Source organism: Myxocyprinus asiaticus, chromosome 20, assembly GCF_019703515.2.
Source record: "Myxocyprinus asiaticus isolate MX2 ecotype Aquarium Trade chromosome 20, UBuf_Myxa_2, whole genome shotgun sequence".
Lineage (NCBI taxonomy): Eukaryota > Metazoa > Chordata > Actinopteri > Cypriniformes > Catostomidae > Myxocyprinus > Myxocyprinus asiaticus.
The window spans coordinates 6,326,159-6,343,365 of NC_059363.1; the positions used below are offsets into that span (position 1 = coordinate 6,326,159).

At 37.5% G+C, this 17,207-nt stretch overlaps 1 protein-coding gene across 1 annotated transcript in view; it reads right to left on the minus strand.

The window, feature by feature from the left end:
• Positions 1–17,207, minus strand: part of kiaa0586 (KIAA0586 ortholog) — a 175,386-nt gene that overhangs the window by 86,046 nt on the left and 72,133 nt on the right. Inside the window, exons 11-14 of the mRNA XM_051647034.1 lie at positions 15,795–15,905; positions 13,682–13,905; positions 2,264–2,336; positions 1,650–1,937 (exon numbers count right to left, since the gene is read on the minus strand). Coding sequence (XP_051502994.1) covers positions 1,650–1,937; positions 2,264–2,336; positions 13,682–13,905; positions 15,795–15,905 — 696 coding nt within the window. The remainder of the gene's footprint in view (positions 1–1,649; positions 1,938–2,263; positions 2,337–13,681; positions 13,906–15,794; positions 15,906–17,207) is intronic.

Consider the following 17,207-nt stretch of genomic DNA (forward strand, 5'->3'; position numbering starts at 1 on the left):
TCAAAAGTTTACATACCCTTGAATGTTTGGCCTTGTTACAGACACACAAGGTGACACACACAGGTTTAAATGGCAATTAAAGATTAATTTCCCACACCTGTGGCTTTTAAAATTGCAACTAGTGTCTGTGTATACATAATCTATGAGTTTGTTAGCTCTCACGTGGATGCACTGAGCAGGCTAGATACTGAGCCATGGGGAGCAGAAAAGAACTGTCAAAAGACCTGCGTAACAAGGTAATGGAACTTTATAAAGATGGAAAAGGGTATAAAAAGATATCCAAAGCCTTGAAAATGCCAGTCAGTACTGTTCAATCACTTTTTAAGAAGTGGAAAATTCGGGGATCTCTTGATACCAAGCCAAGGTCAGGTAGACCAAGAAAGATTTCAGCCACAACTGCCAGAAGAATTGTTCGGGATACAAAGAAAAACCCACAGGTAACCTCAGGAGAAATACAGACTGCTCTGGAAAAAGATGGTGTGGTTGTTTCAAGGAGCACAATATGACGATACTTGAACAAAAATGAGCTGCATGGTCGAGTTGCCAGAAAGAAGCCTTTACTGCGCCAATGCCACAAAAAAGCCGGGTTACAATATGCCCGACAACACCTTGACACGCCACACGCCTGGCACACTGTAATTTGGAGTGACGAGACCAAAATAGAGCTTTATGGTCACAACAATAAGCGCTATGTTTGGAGAGGGGTCAACAAGGCCTATAGTGAAAAGAGTACCATCCCCACTGTGAAGCATGGTGGTGGCTCACTGATGTGTTGGGGGTGTGTGAGCTCTAAAGGCATGGGGAATCTTGTGAAAATTCATGGCAAGATGAATGCAGCATGTTATCAGAAAATACTGGCAGACAATTTGCATTCTTCTGCGCGAAAGCTGCACATGGGACGCTCTTGGACTTTCCAGCATGACAGTGACACTAAGCACAAGGCCAAGTTGACCCTCCAGTGGTTACAGCAGAAAAAGGTGAAGGTTCTGGAGTGGTCATCACAGTCTCCTGACCTTAATATCATCGAGCCACTCTGGAGAGATCTCAAACGTGCGGTTCATGCAAGACGACCAAAGACTTTGCATGACCTGGAGGCATTTTGCCAAGACCAATGGGCAGCTATACCACCTGCACGAATTTGGGGCCTCATAGACAACTATTACAAAAGACTGCACGCTGTCATTGATGCTAAAGGGGGCAATACACAGTATTAAGAACTTAGGGTATGCAGACTTTTGAACGGGGGTCATTTCATTTTTTTTCTTTGTTGCCATGTTTTGTTTTATGATTATGCCATTCTGTTATAACCTTCAGTTGAATATGAATCCCATAAGAAATAAAAGAAATGTGTTTTGCCTGCTCACTCATGTTTTCTTTAAAAATGGTTCATATATTACCAATTCTCCAAGGGTATGCAAACTTTTGAACACAACTGTATCTTAGAAAGCAGTACAATTTTGCTGCTTAATATTTGGAGCAGCTTTTGCATTAGGGTGCACCTTTGATGGCTTAAAATGCTGTCTAGCTAGGCAGCTAACTAGATTAGGAACAGAGCTATTAATATATAATTATGATAGGAGTTTTTCCACTGTCCACTGTGTGCACACATTACGAATTTTAATAGATAATATCGGTGCAATCCTGCTCACCGTCTCTTGGCTCGGTGCAGGTTTGGTTCTGACAGACAGAGTGTGTGGTTTGCCATGTGGTTGCGTATTCTCTGCCTGTGCTCTTACAGAGCCTCTCACAGAGGATTTTCTCCCTGCTGCAGAGCCATTGCCTCTCCCTCTTCCTCCTACTCCTCTTCCTCCCCCTCTCGGACCAGCCCCGCACCCACTCCTGCTCCCCTGGCCCTCATGCACTACTTTAGAGACTGCAGCATCGCTCCTCTCCATAATCCTCTTCTCTGAAACAGAGCTCTCCCTCACCAGGTCATCCTGCCAAGTGGGTGGAAAGGAGAAAGAGTTAGAGGGCATAGTAGTCAGGGAGGCTTGAAAGTGTGCACAAGAGATTTTGTTTAACACTCCTGCACCTGGTTTTCTACTGCCAAAGAATTTCAAATCGCTTTCAAAATTTGAATGTCATTCACTACAAATAACTTAAAGAGAGATAAAGTATGTAAGAATGTAAGAACAAAAAGCACAACAGATTGTGCAAAAAAATCAGATGTATTTGAGGGCTTAAAAAAAAAAAAAAAAAAAAAAAAAAACAAAGAGAAAAAAGAAAGAAAGGAAAAAGGGAGAAATCGTGCAGTTCAGCTTACCTGTATCTCCTTGCTCAGTGTATTGATCCAGGCATTAACTGTCTTCTTTATCCTCAGTTCATCAGTGACATCTCTACAGGACAAAACACATATCAGGCCGTCAACTTTCAGCAAACATCCTCAAAGACATGGCAGAAAAAAAATATTAATCTACACCCAAAAGCGACAGAGCAAATTTTCTTGCTGGTAAACCTTGTTGTGTTGCTGTAGGTGTTTTTAGACCTTCAAATACTTTGTAGGGTACCCTACAAAGACTTTTATTCAATTTAGCCTTTTATTTTGAAGGATATGCATAGACACAAATCTTCAATCATGAATTAAATTGCACAATAAAAGCTAAGCTAAATTAACAATTTAAATGGATTGCTAATGTTCAGTGCATAGTGTTCAGAGGCATACTAAAACAGTCAATTCTAGAATTTTTATTAGCACTAGTAGTATTTATTATAGAATCAATATTATTATTATTTACAATATAATAATACTATAAATAATCATTATATTAGTGTAAGTAATATAATAATTATAAATACACCATTTTTTTTTTAATTTCATAACTAATTTCCATCAAATTGAATTGAGAACCTTTAAGAAAATTAAATAATAATAAAAAAAAAACTTTTCAGTTTTATTAATTTAATGTAGTTAAAAATCACACAGTTCAATCTGATGGAAATTTGTTGTGACATTAAATGCTTAATAGGCTAACACATATATATATATATATATATTAGTGTAATAATAAATAATATAATAATATTTATTAATAATTTATTTTTAAAAACAGGCAAAACGGATTAGATTTATAATATCGGCCATCAAATTGATTATGTGGTAACCTATAGTTCAATTGGATGAGCAACCTCAAGTAGTGGGTTCGACTCCCATGGAACAAACTGGAAAATATAATGCTAAATTGTTGGTGATAAAATGTAAGTTGCTTTGGAAAAAAATGCATAAATAATTATTTTCGATTACGTAATAATTATTGTCTAGCTGTATCTGGTTTCAGTTCAGCTACTTTCAGAGATTAATTTACCTCAAAGTGTGAATTCAATTCGTTACGTGGAAGGGAACACATACATAGACATGAATCTTTAATCATAAGTTGAATTTCTACGTCTTCCAAATTAACTGAATGTAAATAGACTGCAAACCAGTTCTTGCATTGAGTGCATGGAAAATATATATGACCAAAAACATACAGCTGACAATTTGAAGGAAGTTTTAAGTTATTTTTATGTTCACGTCCAGACTGTCTGAGATACCACATCCTAGTGAAAGACGACATCTGCAGCCAGAGCTAATCTAAATGTGGCATACTGCGTTTAGAGGCGCAATAGTCTTCCAGTGTTTCTCCACAGTACACATTATGCTAATGCCCTGCTGTCTAAAGGCCTGTTAGCCCATCTCTGCATCACTTATTGCACTGTATAAATCACAGAGATGAGGAGATGAGTGACACTCCCAGCATGCTGTCCAACTGCTGCTCTGAACCGCAAACAGCCCATGTATCTAAAGCTCACTTCCATTTTCCTCTTCATCTCAGAGTTTTTGGGGTTTGATTCGTAACACAGGAGAGTTCATGAGGGCTGGAATGGGGAGTACTTTTGTGTCTTTGTGTAAGGGTGCCTACACACTGGAGTTTAAGCCATGTCAGAGAATGTTGCAAATCCGTGGATTTCAACGGGGATGGTACGTTCAGGTCAGAATGTGCAAAACTAATTAGTAGGTGAGTTGGACCTGGGGCTGGATGCACAAAAAATTCTTAATAAAACTCTTCTAAACCGCTACCTTATTATTATTATCTATCTTAAGGAAAAAAAGTGTAAAATATTTTGGATTCTTAAGAAAAGACTTCTTAAGAATGTTGTTCTTCAGGAAAATTTTTACAAACTTTTTATAATTTATCCAAAGAACTTTTCATGAATACGTCACCTGGCTTTTTCCACACCCTAAAAACCCATCTTACCCAATCCTAACCGTCAAATGCTCCATTAGAGCTTTCTCTAGTGTGTGTGCCATTAGGAAGTAGTGGTGGGAATCAGCAGGGACTTGGCGATACCATACTGTTGCGATATCTTTGTTGTGGTACGATAATATTGCGATTCGTCATGCTTAGTGGATGTAATTCAAAACAGTGATATATTGTAATAATAGAAGAAAAAAAATGGTGGGCTGAGGAACCTTTGTTCTAGCATTTGCATTAAGCAAAAACCCTTGCATTAAGCAAAAACCCTATAGACATATATTCCTAGCTAGTTGTGTTTTTGTTTTAGTCAAATAGGAAAAATGTAGTGTTTGTTAACCTAATGTCGAAGAACATCTCACACACATGCTCTGAGTGGTGCTCAATCCCCTAAACATTAATGTGAAATAAGTGCTGAAAACTAAAAACATTGAGTCTTGGTGTTAGAATATTGTGTTAAAATTTTAAGATACTTAGAAATAGCAGTTTTCCCTCCACCACCACAGAGTGCAACATTGCCACCTACTAATTCAACCGTCTTGGTTTTAAAAGTATTTTCACATTAATTTTTTCCATTAGGACTTCATAAAATCCTTCATAAAAGAGTTCAGAGCCATGAACCAAATCAATCAATTTGGAGGTGAATCACAACATTACCAACTTAGATTTGAAGCAGTATTTGAAAATCGAACAAAAAGACAAAGGTACAAGAACGTGTACATAACATCTTTCAAGAGGGAATGAACTACAATCCCATGAAGCATTCCAAAGTGACGTAATCAAATTAAAAACATAATCAAAATATAAAACTACTGATATAAATTTGTTTTTTAAAAGTATAGAATCGATACGTTTTAATTTTATTGCAAAATATTCCGAAATACACAAATATATAAGTAGTTTGAGAAGACTGTCGGAAGACCGACTTAATTCAGTGCATCATGGAAGTGGGCGGTCGCTGCAGAGCTCTTTTGCTGTGCTTTGTTTGCCGTGATTCTCTGATTGGTGGATCTTTCTCTGCTGTATCATAGGTAGTGTAGTTTTTCATCATAAAGTCCGCCATAAAACATTATTTTTTTTAAATGAAGATGGAAACGCGAGCTGGTGGCTTCAACAGAAGCATATACCATCGATTAACAACCTCAGAGCTCACGGTAGGTCTGTCTTTAAAGGTTTTGGAGTTATCGTTTCCCCTATGGAGAAAATGAATAGGAACGCAAAGAAAATGGAGCTCTGCTGATCTTTACCCAATATCCAATGGACCCTGTCCACATGCACAAACTTCCACATCTACACAGAGTTACAGAAAAATAGAGTACACAAGGACTCACAGATCCACAGCTGTCCACATATCTCACAAGCAGCTCTCGACACACAAACAGAAGCTCTGAGATAAAGGCCCTGGCTGCCCATAGCAGTCCTGTCACTAAGCGTCGAAGCATCCTGTGTCTCTGCCGAGCATCTGGCGTGTGATGGATTCGCCTAATCAGATGATGCTTGAAGACACTTGTGATTCCAAATGGAGCACAATTGATACGAGCGCAGAGAATGACCTGCAATTAACCTCTTCAGACTACTCGCCATTTTCTTCATCGTCCTCCAACCGAGCCCCTTTGATCTCATTATTATCCCGTAAATTCTATCTTTCGGGAGGTAAAAAGTGGAAAATGAGCCATAAAGGCTATTTAGCACTTCCCTTTATTCATATTCCTCCACAAAAACTAAGAAATTAATTAGAGAGCTGAAGGGCATGAAATGAAACTATGTAAAAACTCTTGGAGGACTCGGAAAGAGATAAAGGCTGAACCTTATTAGCTGACGGCTTTAAAAATGTTACCTGTAAATATCAGAATCAGCAAATGTCAGGAGTTGGGAGTGGAGATTAGTGAGGTTGAGAAATTAGTTTAACTAGACTAAAATGTTTGGCCTTCCTTAAAGGAATGGTGCCTCCAAAAATGGAAAATTCTGTCATTATGTACTCACCCTCATGTTGTTTCAAACCTATTTAACTTCTCCTGATGATATGTTTTAATTAATGTTAACATAAAACCTCATTGGTGATGAGGCCACGACATTTAGTCACGAGAAACGCAAGAACCAATGAGGTTTAATGTAAATGACATGTCGCCATATTTGATTTGGGCTCCGTGAGTCGATCAATGATATGATTTGATTTGAGAGTGAATAACGACTTATATTTCAGTCTGTTCATCATACAGTGAACATATGCCTTTAAGAGACTAAATAGGAATATGATGCACGAGTCACATGACTACTTTCATGACTCATTTGGGTGCTTTTCAAGCTTTAAAGTGAGTCACTATCAACTGTGATTAAAACATTCTTTAAAATATCTATGCTCCACCAGAAGAAAGAAACTCATGTAGTTTTGGAACATGAGGGGAGTAAATAATGACAGAATTTTATGTAATTATAATAAGTGAACTAATCCTTTAAGAGCGACTAATTGTTCTGAAAACCCACCGACTCATCAGTTTTGAAAATATGTAGTTTTGCATATCCCTACTATCGTGGATGACACAGTGGTAACAGAATACTTTATATAAAACAAAACAATTGCTATTGTTCTGTTTAAGCACAGTAAGATCTAAAAAATGCAAAGGAAAAAAAGAGAAATTACTTCAAAGCTGTGAAAGGAGTGGACAAGAACTGTGACTTTGACAGTCATCAAAACCCAAACACTTGGTCTCTGAGGAATAAAAGTGCATAATCTCTGAGGTTAATAATAAATATGATTCTCAAGGTAATTACCATAATCATCAAGCGCTCTTTAAAAAGCCGTTGACACAACAACCAATTACATAACTCAATATTAAGACATCTGAACACCTTTTCATTTGAGAGTTATGATGTGAAGCCGAAATGAAACTTGAACATAATTGAAGTTGAATTCTGAGCCTTGGCTACTGACATAACGGAGCTATAACAGTTATAAGTGAAGACTGCATGAAGATTCAATAAAACCAGATAGAAACAGCAAGACAAGTGATAAATCTCACCGCTGTCTTTGAAACCCAAAGTCTTCGCCATCTGTTGAATTATGCAATATCCTTCATGAGCTTTTCAGCACGTGGTATAATTACAATTACAAAGTCATTGAAACTTAAACTGTGAAAATATTGCATTTACCTAAGTGTGAGGTGCAACTTTTCAGAGGAGGGTCCACAGTGCATAATGACGTAGAAAAAAAAACGAGATTCTAAACTTTCACATTTGCACATGCCCTCATTTTGTTTTATTTTATATTTTATTTATACCCTTTTCTCCCCAATTTGGAATGCCCAATTCCCACTACTTAGTAGGTCCTCGTGGTGGTGGGTTACTCACCTCAATCCGGGTGGCGGAGGACAAGTCTCAGTTGCCTCCGCTTCTGAGACCGTCAATCCACGCATCTTATCACGTGGCTGGTTGTGCATGACACCGCGGAGACTCACAGCATGTGAGGTTACCCCATGTGACTCTACCCTCCCTACCGTGCCAATTTGGTTGCTTATGAGACCTGGCTGGAGTCACTCAGCACACCCTGGATTCGAACTCCCGACTCCAGGGGTGGTAGTCAGCGTTAATACTGCACATGCCCTCATTAAAATTTCACCACAATGGATGGCGGGAATACAATCTAACTTCTGACTCGTTTTGCAGTGTCACATCCTCAAATGAATGAATTCATCAAGCTCTGCACATAAAGCACGATGTGAAACGCTCTCTCCCTGCGGCACGGGTGGCACGGGCTCAACCGGTGAACGGGGGAGAGCAGCATCTGGCACCTCAATCCCTGCGACCTTTCAGCAGAGGAAAAGATCAAAGCCATTAGAGCAGGGAGAGGCAGCCGCATCAATCAGCTCGTTTGTGTTTTCATGCACACACAGACATTAGGAGAGAGAGCTGATTGCAACTGCCATTTTGGAGACAATTAACATTGGGGCTGACATTTTCCTTGAAGAGTTTGGATACTGAGACGGGTTTGAGAGGTATCAGAGGGGGACTGTCGAGCCAAGAAAAACAGATCCTATCTTTGTTGGGCTGTGGTGAAGCTTTTGGATTGAAACAAAGCACATGATGACGTCATGTAATTTAACATGTGGGTTTTCAAACTGGGGTCCGGAGACCCCCAGGGAGTGCTAGGGGGTCTGCAAAAAATATCAGTGAAAATAAGTGTAAAAATGTAAAAGAAATCAAATAAAAATAAATGAAATTAATAAATGAAAGAGTGGAATAGTTAACACATTTACTGAATTTTACATTATAATAGTTTCATGCTTTCTGAAGACTGGTCAGAAATCATTAGATCAACTACGATTATTTCATTGACAGCCCTAACGTTTAACAGTAAGAAATTACAACAAATCTATCTAGTTTAATGAAAAAATATTTGTTACTGATTTCTAAAAGAAAATCTGTGAAAAGAACTTTATAAATGAATTGAATGTTTCTCTTCATATTTATACATTTAACATTAATATTGGACAGATGATACATATGTAGTCAACTTCATACAAAGTAACTATTTTACAGATAATATTTTGATAATTTCTTTTGGCTTTAGTACAGTGTGACATAAAAGTTAATTTAACAACATCCAAATTTAATCTAACAACATAAAATTCTTCCTATTTTTCCTTTCACATTTTAAATGGGTTTTTATTCATGACACATAGCTGCCTTTAAATTTCAGGAAGGGGTCCCTTGCAAAGTGATCATCATATTTGGAGGTTCTTGGCAAAAAAGTTCGAATAAAATAATTTAAAAAAATACATTAGACATTCCGTGTAACTTTTATGTATTTAAAATAACGGTATGTATATTCTACAATATGCGTTAATTGGTAAAAACATTTTTTTTTAATTATAATTATAAAATATGATAGATGGATTTATCAGCCAGTATTTGGCCATTCAAAAATAATACAAATGAATAAATGAATAGAATAAAATAATATGTCATAATTCATAATTAAAACAGCAAAATATATTTACATAATAAATTATAAAAAATTATTTGCTATTAATAACTATATTGTATATTAATATTAATTATTCATTAAATACTAATAATTATAATTGTTTAATTATAATTATTGTTAAGAACAATAACAATAATAATAGTTATTATTATATTATATTAGGCTTTTACTTATCACTATATAATTTATACATTAATGTACATTTTATTTTATATAATATATAATAGCAGCTTTGACAGAGTTTATTCTTGTAATGACAACATAACTTCTTGTTTTTGTGATTTTACATCTCACAATTTTGACTTTATCTTTCCATATTTGCAATAACATTTCTAGTTAATTGGGCATTACATCTTGCAATTGCGACAAGTGGGGGTATCCACCGGGGCTGGCGTCTCGGGCCACCCAGGACTTTTAATTGTCTTTGTCTGCATCTGCTATTTAAAAACGAATATTGCTCACCACTAATATTTATTTTAAAGTATTTGATCATCAAAAGCCATTCCCTGTGATCTCCCCCATGCCGGCAATGCATTGAGCCTTAGAAAGCCAGAGAACACTACTGTTCTTTCTGTTATCACAGCTTTAGCATCATATAACAGACAGCAGTCCTGGGGCGGCCTTCTCCATTTCAGTTTTTAAACTGCTGCTTTAGCACTCTGCTGCTGCCATGTCTCTATCTGTCTCTCTCTCTCTCTGAAAATGTGCATGATATGGGCAGAGACTACAGCTCATGGTGTATCACAAGCCATTAGCTGCTCTGTGTTGGAGGGATGTGGGGTAATGTCACATTGAGAGCAGGCAGAATGGTAAGACGAAGTATGACCTCCTGCTATAAAGCGTTACCCCTCTCGGAGAGACCTGTTAAAGCAGACTCAACCCCAGTGCAAAATCAACCCCCCTTTCACATGGCTCTGAGCACTATGTCTTTTAAAAGCTGCAAAAACATGTGAACTCTCCATAATTCACAGTGACATAATCTCCTGGTGCTGAGACTCCACCAACGACACCATGCTGAGAGTGAGGTTCGGTCTGACTTTACAGTGTAATCTAAAAGCACAGTTTCTGTTTCAAACTAACATTTAAAGAAATACTTGACAGAAAAATGAAAATTCATTAAAGGAAAAGTTCCCCCAAAAATAAAAATTCTGTCATCATTTACTCTCATGTCGCTCCAAATCTATATTACTTTCTTTCTTGTGGGATTACAGGGTTCATGGCAATAAATTGTAAAACTGGCTAGAACAACAAAGAAAAGGTTAGTAAGTGATTTTATTGGACTAAAATCATTAACTCACATGTTGTTTATGTCTTGTGGTTATACTTTTGAAACAGTGAGTATTTTATAATTTGTAGATTGGCCCCATTCACTTCCATTGTAAGTGCCTCACTGGAACCCAGATTTTTGCTTTTTTTTTTTAAAGAAAAGAAGGAAGAGGTAAAAGTAAATTTTGTGGTAATCAACATTATGCCACACATGCTGTCGACTGAGCTTAACTTTTATTGAACCCAAAATATTCTTTTAAGCGCTCATAAACTTGCAACAGGCATTGAGACTTTCACCGAAAATGACTTGGAATTTGACGCATGCACTACTTTCATGATACTTTTAGGCCCTTTTATAAGCTTTAAAGTGAATCTTCAACTGCTAATGTATTAACGGACCAGGATATTCATTACCTTTTACATTGAAATGTTTTTAATATATTTTTTTTTTTTAAGTATTTATAAATTTATTTTTCTGTTCCTTAGCAGTTTTGGAGGGTGACAGGAAGGAAATTATGACAATTATCATTTCATTTGTCAAACATTATGTCGTTTTTTCGGTGGAACACAGAAGTAGACATTTTTGAAGAATCTTTACACAGCTCTTTCCATACAACAGACGTTGATGCACCATTTTTGAATCTGGACAAACACAGGCTAGACAAAACCATTGGCAGAGACTGATTAACACATAACTAAGATTAACTAAAGTCGCTATCCATCCATCCATCTTTGACTGCTTATCCGGGACAGGGTTGCGGTGGCAGCAGACTAAGCAAAGTAGCCCATTCGTCCTTTTCCCCGGCCACATCCTCCAGCATATCCTGGGGGATCCCGAGGGTTTCCCAGGCCAGACCAGAGATATAATCCCTCCATTATGTTCTGGGTCTTCCCCTGGGCCTCCTCCCAGTTGGACATGCCTGAAACACCTCCGCAGGAAGCGTCCAGGAGGCATCTTAATCAGATGCCCGAACCACCTCAACTGGCTCCTTTCAATGCGGAGGAGAAGCGGTTCTATTCTGAGACCCTCTCGGATGTCAGAGCTTCACACCCTATCCCTTAGGGTGATCCCTGACACCCAATGAAGAAAGCTCATTTCGGCCGCTTGTATTCAAGATCTTATACTTTCGGTCACTACCCAAAGCTCATGACCTTAGGTGAGGGTTGGAACATACACTGACGGGTAAATTGAGAGCTTTGCCTTCAGGCTCAGCTCCTTCTTCACCACCACGGTTCGATACAGCGACCGCATTACTGCACACGCTGCACCGATCTGCCTGTCAATCTCACACTCCAACTTTCCCTCACTCGTGAACAAGACCCCGAGATACTTGAACTCCTCCACTTGTGCACACAAAAAAACTGCTGCGTGCATCTCTCTCTCTCTCTCTCTCTCTGGTGTCCCCAGCTCCTCCTTTTATCTCTCTTCCGCTGATTGGGCAACTCAGCGCCAGGCGCGAATCCTCTTGGCCAGGACACGCCCTCCTCCTCACCACACAAGGCAAAACAGTTCACTCTGCTGCAATCTTTGGAAGGCTCCCGAGCAGCTATTTTCAATGTAAAAAAGCGGCATACAGTAAAAGTACAGCACCTATCTACTTGAATGAAGAAAGACCGAAATCTCCAAAACGGTTGGTCAATATTATGATCAAGGAGCATATCTCAAATCAACAGTAAAATATGACAACAATTGTATCATTAATAGTGCTTCTTTAGCTCAGATCGTGTCAGCTGGTTCAGCTAATGCACATGCACGTTCTCACGTTGACTGACAGCTGATGTCTGCCTATCTAAAAGGTGATTGGCTCCTTTACCTGTAAGGCGGGACTTCCTTTTCTGCATCTGTTGGCCATTGAGCTTTCCAGTTTCTCCCATTCATTTTAATACCAGTGGTCAGTTTCTACAGAACTGACTCTGGATTAACAGTGAAAACAACTTAAATTTCCATCTGTCCCACACACAATGCTATCGTATGGCATTAGAAGACTTGGAATATATCACATGAATCATATGGACAAGTTTTCAGGTATTTATTTTTTTTTTTAAAGCTTGACAAATGTGGTTACTATGAACTATTGTTGTATGAAAAGAGCTGTGTAAATATTCTTTCAAAGTTTCTACTTTCGTGTTCAGTGGTAAAAATAAAGCACTCAGGTGTGGAACAACATGAGGTTGAGTTACAAATGACAGAATTTGTATTTTTCAGTGAATAATTCCTTTAATTTCATTTTTATATTATTATTATAATTATTTAGGACTGACTGTTGAGAATTCATGCACTTTTCCTCATGCTCATGAAAAATATAGTGATGGAAAGTATTTAAATTGAGAACCAATAAGATAGAAATTCATGCAGCCGTGAAAGCTACGATTTAAAAAAATCTGTAGAACAGCTGCAGCATTTTTTGCTGCCATTTTGTATTTTAACCCATGTGACTGACAAATGTGCTTGCCTTTTTTCTTTTTTTTTTTTTTTTTTTATATTCCGTGCCAAGTTTAATGTGATGCCAGAACTGTTACCCTCAGGTGGCATCTGGGTAGAGGCATCCACAGACAGATGCCAATCACAGTGATGGTTCCATTTGGATTAGCCCTTTCCTGTCTGGAGTGTGCTCGGTGGCCAGCTGTCAATTAAATTCACATGCCGGTTCACCACCCAGTACGGCCAAACTTTTAAAAGCATGAAAACATTCACAAAAAATGCCTTGGAGTTAAGCAGTAAGGCTCTCAGAGGTGTGAATAAATTTGCTAGAGCAGTACACTTTGCGACTAGCAAAATCCTCAGATTTTCCGCTCATGTTACCATTAATAATCATGGGAAATAAATGCAATTAAAGATAAGAAAACAAAGACATGCCTTACAAAAAAGTACTGTGGTTATACCATAGATCAATTGTGTTATCAGATAGTAAAACAATGGTACTTTGATATACACTATACCAGGTAATGTTCGATTACCATATTTATATGGCATGGCTTTTAAAATCAACATGTAAGAAAGTTGATAACCCCTTTTTCCATCCATAATGTGAAATATTATTGAGGATATTCAACAAGACAAAAATGTAAGGTGGGACTTGATTTTATCCATCAGAAATTGACTGGATAATGAAAGGTGGTGGTTTTGGTAAGGTATTATGATTGCTGCTTTTAATTTTCTGATTCTGAAATTCGTTAAAACGCTGCTAAACACCCGTACCTGTTTTTCGACAGTGCCTCTAACTGGCTATGAAGCACCTCTCCACCTTCAGCTCTCAAAACGGCCTCCAAGTTTTCTTCTAAAACCTTCCTGCTCTGTCTGACCTGCCTCAGGACCAGTCCTGCATCCTCAAACATGGATGTTGGCGGCTGGATGCTCTTCAGAATGCTCGGTCTGTTTAAAGGAACAGCCCTGACGGCAACCGCATCAACCGGCTCTGCGGGCTGTGAAACAGGAGATCAAGAGATGTTACAAGCATTTAAATGATTGTATAAAGTGGGATTAAAAAGTCCACAGTTTAAGCATTTTTCTAATTTAATACAAATGTTTTTATCAACAATTATACTACCAGCATAACAATTTGAGTGAGAATTTGAATTGAAAATTTCTGAACATCTTCATATTTGTTATATTCCCATTTTGCTTTAATGACAGCATGCACTCGAGCTGGAATAAACTCAACATATTTCTTCTATTCATCTGTTTCCTCTATTCATTTTCATTCTATTCAACACATTTCATAACATTTCTTAGTTTAAAACTTTTCAAACGTGTACTTCCAGGTTTAAACTGAATTTTAAATGACATATTTTTAATGTGGACTTTTAGACCCCTATGTATATTTTTAAGGGAACAACAAACTCCCTTGTGCGAGAGCATCTCCAGAGAGTAAATGTGATAAATATGTTGCAATGAGTATTTAGTCAAAGCCATTAGGGTGTGTTGTTGTTTTTCAGAGGCATTTTTTTCTTTTATTATTATTGCAGAGAACGATGATCATTGCATGTTAAAATAGCATAGGATTAATGTCTCATGTAATTTTATTATTATAATATTTCATACATTTAAATTAATTGTATATTTGGAACAAAAACAATCTGAAAAAGTTCAGAAAGTTCAAGATCATATAAAGGTGCCTGCTGCACCAGCCCTGTGTAAATATCGCCCCAGATCACTGCATCTTTCCCTGTAGTATACGTGTCACGTTCCTTCTCGGCAAGCACAAAAATGGGCAGTTGAGGGTCCTTTGCTGTCTCTCCCTCTCATCCTCTCCTGAATATAAATGTCAGAGAGCTCCATAAATCCATTACACAGGTGGGCAAATGCTGCTCTGGTGAGTTCGCCTTGACGAGGGACTCTCCAACCTCAACCCTGTGCTCTTGTCAAACGTTAAGTCACATCAGAGGCACCACCATACTGTTAATCAGGTGCTTCGATGGCTTTTCTTCTCGCACTGAACACAGTATTGTCTTACCTCTGCATATCCTAAGGAAATATTAAAGGGATGGTTCAGCCAAAAGGGGAAACTTAGTCTTATGTTGTTACAAACCCATATGACTTGTTTCTTTCTTAGAGCACCAAAGGAGAAATTTAGTAGGATGTATAGTGCTGCTCTCTTCCATACAGTGAAAGTGGATGGTGACCAGGGGCTGTCAAACTCCCAAAAAAAAACAACAAAAAAAGCATCACAGAAGTAGTCCTTACACTCGTGCATTATTCCTAGTCTTCTAAAGTCATGCAACAGCATTGTGTACAATTTTAACTCTAAACTTTTAAAGTCATTTAATTAATTTAGGTCGTTATTCACTGAAAACCTTTCACTGTATGAAAAAGACACACTTAGGCAGTCTACTCTGAATGCATATTTTGTGTTTCACAGCAGAAAGAAAGTTAAACAGGTTTGGAACAACATTAGGGTGAGTAAATGACAACAGAATTTCCATTTTTGGGTGAACAGTTCCTTTAAGCAAGGCGGCAGAACTGCGAGACGTTTATAAAATAACTGGTTAATTCTACGACAGAGTGAGTTTGGGAATTCACTTAATTCAGAACCTTACACATTGATGCAAATTGAGCAATTGATGCCAATATCTGTAGTGGTGCCTGCAATTACAGACTTGGACAAAAAGGAGAAACATTTATCGCACATTTATTTTTCAAGCCCAGGTGTAAACTAGAGATAACAATACTGGTCTGTGAATACCCGCATAGCTGAAATAACAGGATACAAAAGGTACCTAGTGTCATTCTGTTGTTGTGGATAGAACATGCACAGAGGAGAAACCTCGTAAAACCTGGCACTGCAGAGGATGGGGTTGCCATGGGAACCTACCATGGAAATGGGGGTTGTGGAAGGAGGTGGGGCCGTGGTGGAGGGGGCGAGATAGCTGCTCCTGCTGTTCAGGGTCGACTTGGCATTCTGAACAGAAAACGCATCAGCGGTCTGGAAGGACAAGGACAAAGAAGCAAAACCTGACTTTGTTGCCGAGAACATGCACCATGAAGTTTGGACGGAACTGAAATCACATATATATCAAACATGAAATGTGTCAACAAGTGCTTTTGCATCCCATTGCATAATAATCTATGGGTCTATTCCAAAACCTAGTGAGCTACCTCACTGCCTACTAAGTAAGAAGAAGACTACTTACAAAGAAGCTAACTTCTGAGACAGCATTCTAACAGATATGGAACCTTGTCAGTGACAGATGTGGAACAATCTACTCTACTTATGCAGCAACTCAGTACGGGGGTGATATTCATGAAACTAAGCTGAAACCATGGCAGTGAGGATTTCTGTATAAAAATCATTATGGAATTCTATTTTAAAAACTTGAACACAATAGATTTCATGTTTTATTTTTGATTTTTAAAGAATTTTCCGGTTTATTTCGAATCACCACAACGTGTTCAGATTCAAAATTAGGACCATATAATATATTATAAACACTTTTAAAAAATGTTTAAAATAATGTGTGTTGTACCCAAGATGCAATAGTACACAAACTTAATCGATTTGACATTCCAAACATCACTACCTGGATAACAGAATAAAATAATAATAATAATAATAATAATAATAATAATTGGTGTCCATCAAGCCATTACTCTTTACTGCAGCACTTTCTTTTTGTGGTTCTGTGTTTCGCAATTGTGAAATAAAGACTTATTTTGCCATGATGCATTAGCAGGGGAAGTTCAAACGTGGATACCTATTTTTACTTGTTTCCAACTGCAACTGGTGCTAAATGTTTAAGATAATGGATGTAATGATCAATTTTGCCCACTAAATTAGGAATATTCTGGGTTCAGTACAAGTTAAGCTCAATTAACAGCATTCTACAAAGTAGAAAAAAAGAAAATGCACATTTGCAAAGCTTCCATGAATAGTATTTTTACTAGATAAGTAATGACGATTTGAGCAACCCACTCTTCCTCAGAATAATGTTGATTAACACAAAAGATTATTCTGACTCACTACTTGTTTCTAATATATATATATATATATATATATATATATATATATATATATATATATATATATATAAAACAGTTACAGTACTTCAGTTCAGGCACTTACAATGGAAGTGAATGTGGCCAGTCAATAAACTCTAAACTCTAAAACACTGTATTAAAAATATAGCCACAACATGTGAACATTATACACGTTAACATGATTTTAGGTGTGATAAACTTAAGCTTACTAACCTTATTTGTGTAAAGTTATACCCAATACCGGGATTAC